General features: G+C 41.2%; 1 protein-coding gene across 7 annotated transcripts in view; it reads right to left on the minus strand.

Moving 5' to 3' along the window:
* Positions 1–13532, minus strand: part of rxrgb (retinoid X receptor, gamma b) — a 37164-nt gene that overhangs the window by 2592 nt on the left and 21040 nt on the right. For 3 of the 7 annotated variants that reach the window (XM_037770149.1, XM_037770151.1, XM_037770152.1), the window contains 7 exons: positions 11291–11383; positions 10540–10769; positions 6085–6229; positions 4274–4465; positions 2588–2748; positions 1198–1327; positions 546–678 (listed from right to left, as the gene is read on the minus strand). In XM_037770149.1, the coding sequence (XP_037626077.1) occupies positions 546–678; positions 1198–1327; positions 2588–2748; positions 4274–4465; positions 6085–6229; positions 10540–10769; positions 11291–11383 (1084 nt within the window). The remainder of the gene's footprint in view (positions 1–545; positions 679–1197; positions 1328–2587; positions 2749–4273; positions 4466–6084; positions 6230–10539; positions 10770–11290; positions 11384–13532) is intronic. The other 4 variants (XM_037770156.1, XM_037770155.1, XM_037770153.1 and 1 more) reach the window with 2 other exon arrangements.

Below are 13532 nucleotides of genomic sequence, written 5' to 3' on the forward strand. Positions count from 1 at the left end.
AGGGGTCACCAAAGCTTCAGGGGAGGTTGTGAGGCCTTCTTGATTTTAAGGCAATTTTTTAAAAACAAAGGTGTCCTACATCTCAGCATTTCATTCATTTCTGTGAGAAAACTAAATTAAATTGTTATTTTTAAAGTTGTGATTAGTATTTAAGATATAAACTTAGAAATTTGAAAAGTAAAAACAACCAAAGAGCTAATAGAACAATGGCCAAGTGTCAGGGACAAGAAAACACTGAATTTGTCAAAAAAAGAAGCCTATTAAGTATATATGATTGTTAAAAATAAAAAAAATACAGAATACAGACAGAGAACAGTAAAAAAAATAACAGGAAATCTCAAATCTGATGAAATATTCACAGGAAATATCTGCTCAAAATTCATCCAAATCACTCATTTTACACAAACTTCCTGCAGTTGTTGCATTCGCTATTTGGGTGAATTGTACAGTTTATCAGTTGTTGTGTACTGTTATTGTTATGCATTGAATATAATATGAAATATCCATAAAATATGTCTCTGTCTTTACCTCTGAATGTTACCTACCTATCAAAGATGGAGCCCACTCCGGCACTGTGGGCGCTGTTTCTGTGGACGTGGAGGCCCGTCGCCAACAGGATGCCATCTTTTACCGTGACTGAGCGATGCGAGAAAGAGGCGATAAGAAGCTCGTTCCAGCCTGGATGCAAAAAAAACCAAACAAACATCCTTTTTATCCCTCCACTTTAAGTCAAGTTTGTGTAACTGATACATGACATCATTTGTGTGATTTATCAGTCTTATTATGTATTACTCAATGATTCTTATTAGGTCTGCTGTGTGGCTTCTTGACTTCCTCCTTCAGGCCTGTGTGTGAAATGTCTCACCAGCAGAGGTCAGCGCTGATGTGGCTGCAAACCGCACTGCTGGGACTTGACAAATAGTCCAGTTATATTTGGTTTCACTGCTCCATTAAACTAGATGGCAAAATGTATTTAGCAAATGTAAAAGACTCAAATAGACTGGCTGCCTGGGGACGAATAACTACACTGCAGGAAATGCTACACCACCACGAGGACAATGAAAGGCCTGTTGACTGTTGTAGGGAAGTGTATGTGTGTAGTTTTTTCTTTGTGTTGCATTAATGCCGTGCATCCCCTCCATATATAGACTATATACTCTATGTATGTTGCATGTATGGGATTGTGTGTGTGTCTACCTGCTCGTAGTAGGATGACCTGGTCATCGAGGGGGAGTTCGGAGAAGTGCGGGATCCTTTTGGCCCACTCCACCAAGGTGAAGAGCTGTTTGTCTGCTGCTTGGCAGATATTCGTGACGGGGTCGTTGGTCTGGAAGAATGCAAAAACGAAACAGTCAACAACTGTGCTGGTGGGCTCTGCAGTGACATCTAAACGTGTCTGACAGCGATCAGTGAGGAGGTGCAGTTGTGGCTATTTCTGGGTCATCAATTTCCTCTCGAGACTTGTGAAAGATTTAACCCTAAGAGACAATGGTGAGCACTTCTGTCATGGAAACTGCTGAGAAACATCCTTATTGTCAATCTACCTAGGAAAGCCATCCATCCTCTGAATGGCCTTTAATTTGTGGCTGTAAAGTTTCATGAGGCTGTGATTATCCTAGAGGTTTCAAAAATTTCAAAAAATGGTCTTACTACAATGAAATGGCTACTATGGGGACTAACATCATCACACATGAATACAATTTGGCTCAATGGATCCACAAGAGTCACATCTTTCCAGTCATACCTGATTTATGTAATTCCAACACTGTTTAGGGACCCCCAGTATGCAGAAATATTCTATTTTTAGATTAGGCGAAAATAACACATTTATACTGCATGCATAAAAAAAAACATGTTTTTTGCCACAGACTGCATGTAATTATCATAAAGTGGGCATGTCTGTAAAGGGGAGACTCGTGGGTACCCATAGAACCCATCTTTATTCACATATCTTGAGGTCAGAGGTCAAGGGACCCCTGTGAAAATGGCCATGCCAGTTTTTTCCTCGCCAAAACGCAGCCTGACTTTGGAGTGTTATCAGCCTCCTTCCCGACATGCTAGTATGACATGGTTGGTACCAATGGATTCCTGAGGTTGTGTAGTTTCTAGTATGATACCAGTACCTTCACTCTAGCTCTGTGTCTACTTCACGGATCATTTACTGACATCTGGGTATCATGGTAAAAAAAGCAAAAACAGACTTTAGAGCAGCTGTCAGTAGCTTGATTCTATTACTGAGTCACACTATAGACTGGATTTAGTCCCTTGTGTTATTTATCTCTGAGTAGCTTACTAATCAAAAAAACATTTGATTGATAATCTAGCAATTATTGGATCTACCACATGAGTTTTTGGAGAACTAATTTGACTTGGACTGATCATATTCCTTCATTCAGCTTCGCAATAGCAAAGAGCTTATTAACTCAGCTGGGAGGATATTCTTTGACCACCACCGATCAGGCCAACATATTAATAAAAAGCAGCACATTTTTAACCATACAGTGGTCACATCTGTTACTGTCGGAACCACCTCAGCCTCATGATAAAAACAGATTAATAATTGAGCTCAGTGTCTGTGGTTTCGTACTGAGTTGCTGGGGCTGCCGTCGCTGTACGTCTCTGTTTTGGGCTCCACCGCAACCTCAGCGTCCAGGATCTTGTCCACAGGCATTTCCTCGTTGAAGCTGCTGGTAGATTCCACCTCGCTCTCCCCTCGCTCCCTTCCACGCTGCCGCTCTTCCTGTACCGCTACACGCACACACAAACACATATATTTCAAACCCCCCCATGATTATTGCCATCAGCATAACCATAATATCACTAATGTTAACTCTGAACTGGACAGTAATATAAGTGGCTCTCCGCTTTACAGTTTGACTATAAGAAGACTAAAGGTGCAGCCTCTGAACCCAATAATTAATGAATTTATTCATTGGACTATAAAATGTCAGAAAAGTCCCATCACAATGCCCTAAAGCCAAAGATTGTGGTATTAAATGTAAGATTGGGATCATTTCTATTGAAAACAACAGCATTATGCTGACAGAGCTAACAGTGTTAACCCGGGGGGGAACCGGAGGGTGGGTGCTATGCTTCCGCGGCGATGCCGTCGGTCGGGATGGCGTTATCAGCTGTAACCTTTGTAAGAGCGCAGTGCAGAGCGGCGGCCGTAAACTAGCCAGTGGGGCACGCTCACATGCGCAAACATGCACTAAGAGCATGCACGGTAGGGATGTGACAGTGAGGAAATCTTCACACCGGTTAATAAACTTGTGACAACATCGGTGTTACCGATTACAGCGGATATTTCATAAGAAAAGATGACGCTCAGTATATGCAGAGCGCTTACTTTGATCTTTAACATCAGGTGGCTGTGTGTCTGGCCTCTCCGGTCCAGCTTTCGCTGCAGGGCTGAAGGTTTCCACCCGGCGCGGCTCCACCATGCACACCGGCTGTGATCGCTTCGTCCTCCGCTCGGCGACTGCCTTATTAATGTTATGGTTCCCCTCTAGCACTGGATTTTAATCCGAAATATTGCCAAATAGGCGATTTTGCTTTTCACTTTGACACCAAATCCTCTGTCTTGTCTGTCAACTCTCTCTCATCCCGTGTGTGAAATCTGACTCCTGCTACTCTGAGCTGAGACTCCATACGGAGCAGACACTTTCACTCTCAGCTTGTAGCGTCCTTCGACCAACAATGTATTGATAACACGGCGCTGATATGCGAAAATGGTGGGGGCGGTGGGCAAGTAATGTGATCGGTGTATGCCCGAACAACGTGTAACACCGACTACAGCGGCAAGCCTAAGCTTGGCCTGGCGATGTCAACAAACAAAGCAATGAGAAGCTCTGATTACAACACACACAGAGGGAGTGTGACTTCATTCTCTGCTCGGGTAGACATTCATAGTTGTTTGCTGCTATATTAATGCTCTGGATATGGTATAGAGAACCTTTAAATGTCCCCTTTAGCAGCTTCAAAGCAGTTTCGCTGATCGTGATCATTTCAGTATCTGCTTATTCCAGCTCTTCACTGAAATTATAGCGTGCTTACAGTAAATGAAGTGAAATATTCAGGCCCAAAATGCCACTTTGTTCTGACTGCACCATAACATCAAAGATGGGGATCTTGACTAGAATTTAAAATGAATTTCTGCAGGGTTGAACAATGCTTATCTCCCCTCAACATGCATTTGTAATGATGGAAATAATAATGATCATGAACACAAGCCTGAAGCTCGTGCCCAGACCGATCCTTAAGCATATCACACCTGCACACACACCTTCTCTCTTCATGCCCATGGCCAGGCACTTCTGGTAGCGACAGTACTGGCAGCGGTTTCGCTGGCGCTTGTCGATCAGGCACTCCTTACAGTCTCGACACGTGTAGGTGAGGTCTTTACGGACGGTCCTCTTGAAGAAGCCTTTGCATCCCTCGCAGCTGTACACGCCGTAGTGCTTTCCTGTTGGAGACACAGTCCACTCCATCAGCACTGCTTTGACCCAACAATATGCCTCTATCTCTCAGTGCATAAAAGGTTAACGTGGAAGGTAACCAGATTGTAAACCTGTATTTGGGTACATCAAGATCAGATTTAAAAACAGAAAATATGAAATAAAATACAAATAGAATAGACCAGAAGTACAGTTAGAGTGCCGCTGTGATAATAAATGTTATTGTCGTGTATAATTTAACCCAGAAGGAGCATGTTTAGGTTAAATAATAGCGACATGTCATGGTGACCTGCTCAGATTTATGATCAGCAATGGCAATAACACAGCTCCTGCCTTCGAGATATGATCTGAACCAACTGAGGACTGTACCAGATTATCCCACACACACACAGTATCAAAGGCTGCACTGAGAAATGAGCAATGAGCACTAAAACTGATGTTTTACCTGAATTAGTATTCAGACTAATTTCATTAAACACTTTAATCAGTGCTGTGATGAGGTCTGAAGGTGTCCAGGTTGCCTTTCTTTAGAAGAGGCATTACAACTTCGGTTGTCAGTGATTTTGGAAAAATGCCTGATAGCAGTGAGCCATTAACAATTTTCCGCACATCCATTTACAAGCAACTGAAAATATTTTTGAAAAAGCTGGTTGGCAGGGTGTCGTAACAGCAGATGCTTCACTAAATCCTCCAGAATTTCAGTATTGATAACATTGAATGTTGACAATCTGACCCCATTGTCTCTGTGCGGAGATCACACAAGAATCACAGGATCACATAGCACACGAAAATCCATCTTGTCAAGCTTCAAGTGATACAAACCCAAGGAGAGGCGACTGTTTGTTCTAATCAACAATTGCGGCTCCTGAAGAGGTTAGTGTACAAACTACAATAGCATCAGTTATATCAGAAATGGAGAGTATTTCTTCACTGATAGAAGGCAAAGAACGGCATTGAAGGCTTTTCTCGGTGGAAAAGATGTTTTCGCTCTTCCCCCGACTGGCTTCAGTAAGAGTTTGATTGACAGGTGGTTCATCCAATCACCTGCCCTTTTCCAAACAATTTCCAATTTCTCAGATGGTTATAAACCACTGATAGGTTAGGTTAGGAATTTATAGACAGTCTGATATTTTCGATTTTTTTCACTTAAAAAAGATGCTTACACATCTTTGGAGATAGGAAGTCAGGAGCTGACCATGTTGGAGGGTTAGTTAGCTTCTCAACAGTGGTAAACAAGGTGCCATATTCCTGCTGATGCTGAGAAAAAGACTTGTCTAGCCTTATTTATTTCAGAATAGTGAATAAGTAGCCTTGTAGTGAATATGAGGATTATTTTTTTTCTCCATTTGCGCTCTGCTTTCCGTTTTCTAATTTGAGCTGCGGTATTTCTCCACGCTGCTTTCTAGTTTCAGGTGCAACTTTCAGAGTTTCACAGTTGAAATGATCAAAGAGCACAATCAACATTGCACTAATAAACCTGACAAAATGCCTGACAAGTAGCCTTGACATCAGTCTGTCTTTGTTATCGTCCCTTCAGTTATCAGGGTGGCGATGTTTGTGGTGGGTGGGAGTGTACAGTAAATGTGTTTGCCCACCCCTTTCCCCCCTCCTCACCCGCTAACATTACCTGAGGAGCGGTCTCCGCATATGGAGCAGATGTGCTTTGACATTCCCCCGGGGCTCGTACACTGGTAGTTGATGTTTCCCAGGTTCTGCAGGCCCGGCGGAGGCTTGATGTCCTCCGAGCTGCTAACACTGTTCATAGAGTTCATCTGAGGATGATAGGAAGAGATAACAGAGACAAAGAGTTGAAGCCGAGGTGGCCAGAAGTGAACTAAATGGAGCAGAGAGGAAGTAAGAGTGAAAAGTAGTTGGGCTCATGTCGTGTCTCATGACACACACCCCCCTTCCTCTATTTTCTCATTTTGTCTTCCGCTCACCCATATTATTTTTTCTGCTCCCCACCCACACACGTTATTGTGAAAGTACAGAGGGTGGGATCACATGCTCGGTTAGTGGGTGGTGCTGAGGCTTCTGTCTGAGGCTTCTGTCTGAGGCTCGTCATACAGGTTTTTTAGTGTTCGTTGACAAGGAGAGGCGTAACGTGTGCAAAAAGTGCAGTTCTCAGACATAAACAGCAGAGGGCGCTCATGTGTTGGGTCTTCTGATATTGAAATATGTTAAGACATGAGAGTTCTGATCAATTTGTTTCACCAGTCCAAATGATTGTTTTCATTAATCATCAGCTTCTTATAACGGCGTCCCAGGTGGGTCCACCACAGGAGAAACACTACAGGTAAATGGGGTAACAATTTTAACTACGAGATATCACCATGAAACTTCCCCTTTTGATTATTTACATAAAGACAATTATCTTTTGTATTACCAGTTTTTCTGAAATGATGTGTTTAAATATGCAAATGAGGCATTATCTCATTAAAAATGGGCTAATTTTCATACATTTCCAGAATAGAAATGTGAACATTGGATAAAGTCAGGTTTTTGTCACTCTATAATTAAGAAAATACCATAAAAAAAACATTTTCAGTGTTTCTGTGTTTCGGAATAAAACAGTGTATAACTTAAACTGGAAAGTTTGGTGTATGTGAGTGATACTGAAGTGGAGATATCTGGCTCAGAGTCTGAGAAAAAAATCATTTTGAGAAAACGGACTTTAAAGATACTGATTGCAAGACACTACGGGTGAATAGTAATAAAGATTAACAAACATGAAACTCCCCCAGTTGATTACTTACATTAAGTTCTCTCAAATTACATGTTTAAAATGCCAATGAGGCATTATCTAATGATAACTTTTGGTGAATTTAGGAGAAATCTACACACCCAAATAGACAAAGTAGTAAAATAATCACCTAAATGTGTATTTTGGATGTTTTCTTTCTGCTAGTCTGAAACAAGACATTTTATGGACGCAAAATAGCCCAAAATCTTAAAATTGATGTTTTTGCCAGGGGTGTCTCGCCTTAACTAAAGTGACATTAGGCATTAAGACATCTCATATATGACCTCAATGAGAAACTTTTTATAAATGAGGGGTGGAACGTGTTCGGGACCGAGCAACAAGTCCAGCTTCCTTTGACTCCTACATATCTCTCTTTGGCTCTTATCATCCTCGCGTTCTTTGACCCTCTCCCCGCTGACGAGTTCCAGGCGAGATGCATATTTGTGCTGCGCATTTTTTGTTTGTTTAGTTGCAAACATCTGCACTCCCGATTGGAAACAACAAGCCTGACCTATGCATGCCCTTCTGTCCTATATATTTGATGCTGCGTTGCATATGGGGCATCCTTCCCACAGTCACCTCAGGCTCTTCCTATCACTTATTTACAATGTGCACTCTCTTCTGAATATCCTTTAATGGCAGCCTGTGACCTTACAGCAGAGGACAGTATACAAGAGATGGTTCTTTTCCGTCTCTCAGTTTTCCTTGAGCTCACTAGTTCTCTCCACCAGCACCACTACCACCCTCTCCCGCTGCAGATGCCCCAAAGGCAGGTAGTCGCACTCAAATGAGCATTGAGTTCCCTGTATACTTGCTTACGTGAGTCAATAGTGAGAAGCTATTCCCCTTCAGCGCACAGCATTTACACAAATAAATCATTTTACACATGTGTGGTTTGAAGTCCTGTGTTGCATTCAAACAGTTGTTCAGATATGTCGCTTCTGACTGAGAACATACTTCTGAAGAAAAGTGCTACAAGCGCTGTATATGGATTATTGATGCATCATATATTCTTTATACAACACATGGTATGATGACCTCACTGCATCGTACATACATAGGATTTACTAGGGCCAGACATGTTTCGTGATATTTAACTAAATGTCTTTGGGTTTTGGATTGTTGGTCAGACAAAATAGACAGTTTGGATGTATCAACGTGGGCTTTGGGAAATTGTAAAGGGCATTTTTTTACTTTATTTCTAATTTGATTGCCTATTTACTTATTTACCTATGCCTGTCACTCTCAAATTGATTGACGTATATTTCAATACATAATATTAACAGTATAACATAACTGATAATATTGAATCAGAGATTCGAATGTCTTCTCTTGCTGCTGTTATAAGTTTGTTTACAACTAAATGCAGCAGAAAACTCATCATATTACCAACACTTTATTATACACTGTGCGTCAAACTACTCAATTATATACTGTATATAATACCTGCAACTTATATGATCAGAAAATACTGATTAGGCTTTGTAACAACACTGCATTATGTAATAACTCAACCAAATTTAATAAATTGTCACTTAATAATCTGCTGTATTTTGTAATAAACAGCTTTATCGCAATATTCAATACATTTCCCCATATTTTGTAATAAATTATTACATACTGCAGTGGTTATTTCAAAATGCACGAGCTGCAATTTTTCATGAAAATTGAATTATATATGCATTATGGTATCAACCAAAATAGATGTCTTCATCTTGCTGTAGTTTTGGCCAATGAAATATAACCTACTGCACTAATTATGAATACATTTTGAGTCAGATTCATGATGATGATTCATGCTTGAATGCATAAAATAAACGTTGTTATGATGTTAAATTTTTTTTTATGAATTCAGACATCTATTTAGGTTGGTTGTAATGATCACTGTAAATATGTAATAGTATTTTTCAAAATGTGGGGAAATTTACAGACTGTTTATTATACAGATTATTACAAAATGCGAGTGTTATGGCATAAAGTGAACATGTATTACATTCTGTCTAGTTATTACATAATGTGTCGTTACAGGCCTTTTACAGCGATGAGAACGAGATGATAGTCAAAAACATAAATATTGTATCACCAGAGTGGATGTACAGCTATAATATTGAATTTGTCGGCTCGGCTCCGCTCGTGAACTTCAGTTCACCCGTGAAAATAGTCCCGAGATGTTGCATGACACAATGACCTGATGGCGGCCTGGTCACTGGCTGTTGGCGAGCAGTGAAAAGATGATTCCGCCGTACAATCGTATCAACCCTGGTTGTCCCTAAAGGCACAGATCCATACTGCGATTGAACCGATGTATATCATTGTCTGCAGAGCCCTGCAGCACTGGCCTCCATCCAGCCTCTGCAGCACTGCATGTGTGTGTGTGTGTACATGTGTGTTTCTGTATGTGCGGCTGATCATCAAAGCACTGAGCCTTGTGGGGTTCGTAGTTCATTCAAGGGACCACTTAAAAAAAGCAGCTCCGTTCGCCCTCTCTCTTGTGGTTGTTTCTGTCTGTTATTTATCCAATGTCAAAGATGCAATGTCACAGCAAAAGGAGCTGTTGTAGGATCATGAACAACTCAGGTATCATAACCAAGATGGAGCTATAAATGGAGCCTAAAGGCCAGCAGAGAAAAGTGACAAGGGAAGGGGAGAGTGTGGTCAAATGAGGAGAAATGGTGAGGAAATCCAGATAAAATGGAGGCTGCTCTTTTCCTCCTTCCCCTTTCTCTCAGTAATCCATTAAAGGGGCTAATAGACGGACCGCATCTTAAGTCCCCTCGCATGACGGCGGTAACACAGAACTCAGGAATGACCTTTAGGGCGAGAAGTTTAAAGGTCAGTAGAAGGGTAGGGGAGAGAGAGGAAAGCCAAGGTATGCCAGCCAAACACATTGGATATGCCTAACCTCCAACCTCCCGTCTGCTGTCGGAGATTCCAAGAATGAAAGGCACATGATCAACCAAAGAACATGATAGTTTAACGCGGACGAAGCTTGCCAAAAGTAGAAATTTGAAAGAATATGAACCTCTGTTGAGCTTAGGAGGAATGAATAGAAGGTTGGTGTTGAGGACTTGTCTGAAATTTAAACACAAGCGCTCTGTTTCAAAGCACCTTGTTTGATGTTTTCCTTTGAAAAGGCACGGCAAAGGAAAGCGGATAAACCGAGAGAGTGAATTACCACATCTTATTATAACTGGAACGCATGCATAATTTGAACATAATACTATTAATGTTAAGTATAAAGGTATTTTTTCTTCTTCTACTTAGTTTAAAGTCCCTCTGAAAAAAAGAACATGTCCATCGCTATCTGATGACCATCAAAACACCCACACGTTTTCTTACCTGTGGACTGCCGAGTGGTCCAAAGTTCATGTTGGGCGTGGACGGCAACGATATAGAGGGCGAGCCCAGAGAAGATGTGATGACGGGGTATGGCGAGGCCAGGCCGTTCATTGGTGAGCCCATGCCGGACATGGGGGACGGTAAGGGCCTGGAGGTGCTGATGACTGACGGGTGGCCGACCATGCCACCCATGGGAGGAGGGTGGCCGTGGGTCATTGGCCCTGAAGAGTCTGGAGAAGAAAGAAGAAATTACGTGTTAAAAAAGAACGAGGAGACACTATATAAAAAAATGTATACTGAGTTGATTAGGTAAACCTACTCAATCAAATGTATCCATTATAACAAATAATATTACTTAAAGGGGACAAATCATGCTCATTTCCAGGTTCATACTTGTGTTTTGGGTTTCTACTAGAACATGTTTACATGCTTGACTGCTCAAAAAACACATTTTTTTTCTCATACTGTCTGTCTGAATATACCTGTATTCCCCCTCTGTCTGAAACGCTCCATTTTAGCACCTGTCTCTTTAAGACCCTCTCCTGAAAAAGCCCAGTCTGCTCTGATTGCCTTGTGAGAAACATATGGTGCACCTTTGCAAAGGTAGTTCTCAAGCTGTGGGGGATATATTCTAATGAGCCTGCATGTGACATAGGAAGGGGAGCCAAAACTGAATGGCTTGTTGAATTACATGTTTTCTGATTTAGGCAGCCCATAAAAGAGAACTGTAGGTGGCCTTCAGGTAACGTACAAAAGTGAAAGGCTCTCTCTACAGCCAGTGTTTGGTTTGTCCTTTCTGGGCTACTGTAGAAACATGGCGGACTCCGTGAAGAGGACCCGCTACCTATGTAGACGAAAACACAACAACTTAGGTGATTAAACACTTATGAAAACATAGTTATGAATATTATATTTCATTTCTGCTAATAGATCTCCCTAAATGCTGCACACTGTTCCATTAAAATGAGTCGACCAGTGGCTGAGAAGAAATGTAAAATATACTGTATATGGGAAAATGACAGTATAGTACATAAACACATTTCCATGTTAAGTACCATATGAATGGATTAAACAAGCCTGCGAATTAGAGAATATATCGCTGACTAACAGTGCAATATGTCTTTATGCAGTCAGTGTTGTGTAAATAAGGCTACAAAGAGTGAAACCCGTCTGATTCTGGTCAGAAGGGTGCTGACTTTGCTTTGCATCCACTGATGTAAACTGACAGGCTGGCATTTACATAGATGACCTACTTAGAAAAGCTGTCAGTCAACTGAGTAACAGGGCGTGGTGTTTAAGTTCATGTGATGTAGCTGTGAGGACATGCATTCACCATCGACACATGTTACAAATACCAACATGCACATATACAGTAACAGACCAAAATGTTCTGTACTGAACATACAAGCGCCGCAGGCTGTCACTGCTTGTTCTGTTACAGATGCAATAAGCAGTTCCTCTCAGGGCGAATGTCGATGACTCAGAGTAATGAATAAAACTGGGTTTATTTGAGCAAAATGTTACTGATGAAGAGTGACGTGCCACCATATGCACATTAAGACTGATCTGAACGCGCAGAAAATTCAAAAAGCTTCTGCTTGTGTGTCCGTGCACCATCCCCCCACCCACCTTTGCATACACACTGATGCACAGTGTGATACTGGGCCCGGTGCCACTGTTCTTAGTTAAATGTCACATTTCTTGGGTGTGTTAATGTAGCATGGCACGCAATGAACAGCAGCTGTGTTTTGGTTTCTTATAAGATGAAAACAAAAGGTAATCTTTCATCTTTGTCTATCGTAAAGCTCAACAGGGTGCCTAGAGATCACTGTTTTCTTTTGAAAAATCCATTAAAAACACCCAATCCACCATCTTGATTAACATTAAAAATATATATATACCTTTGCAAAGATGATTTTGTATGACAGTTCAATTGGTCAGGAATCTTTTCAATAATAATGCAGTCCCTTGTCCCTTGAAAATCCATTTTATATTAGCAAAGATTCACTGATGCCACTCTCGGCCCAAGAAAAGCAAAGGGATGCACCGATACGATACAGGATCGGATATCGGGCTGATACTGACTCAAATAGCTGAATCAGGTATCTATGGTATATAACACGACCAACTTAATCGTGCACTTGAAGAAGCATCATGTCGAAGAGTTCTACGAATTTTGAACATCTTCTACCAGGTCGCTGGTGTACGATTTATTATTTTAATAATAAATAACAATTCTGTAAATTCATATCTATGTATTTATTTGTTACATTTTGTTTTACAAAGTTAGGAAAGAAATAATTAAGTGAAGCCTGATGTTGCCTTACCAAGCAGCAACCTCCGGTGCTGAGAAATGAAGCCAACAAGTGCTTGAAAACTGCAGTTCATCAGATGGCCATGACCAACTTTACAGCAGAAATAAACATGTTTACAGTTTGGTACAAAAGCGGTTTTGGTCTCTATAGCTAATGTACTCCTTCATGACAACTGTACTTTATATAACTCACCCATTTAAATTATATTAAGGCTTGAAGTTAGTTACAATTGAGGGTGTGGCTGCTTTGAGTGACAGGTGGGGGCCTTCTCAGGTCGCTGTCTGCTCTGTTGTGTCACCCGGGTCGTCTCAGCTCTACCAACAATTAGCCGTGAGTTAGTCTGTGTCGTGCTCTTCAGATACCTATGGGTGGTGTCAGACTATCTCCATATTTTATACCGTCTATGTGCCTTAAACATTAAAGAATGATCCCAGCCACTTCCACACAGTGAGGCACACAGATTATTAATTAACCGCTGGTATCAGATCGGTATCGGCCCAGGTAGCGCTATCAGGACTGAAAAAGTTGGATCGGTGCATCCCTAGAAACGGGAGCTTGTTTTGTTTCACTAATGAGCAAACAAATTTGAGAAGTTTCTAAAGATAAAACTGTAAATAACAAGATTTAATTGATCATTTCATCCTGCTCCGAGATGCTTATCATTTAACCTCCCATGCA

Source organism: Sebastes umbrosus, chromosome 5 (genome assembly GCF_015220745.1).
Source record: "Sebastes umbrosus isolate fSebUmb1 chromosome 5, fSebUmb1.pri, whole genome shotgun sequence".
Taxonomy (NCBI): domain Eukaryota; kingdom Metazoa; phylum Chordata; class Actinopteri; order Perciformes; family Sebastidae; genus Sebastes; species Sebastes umbrosus.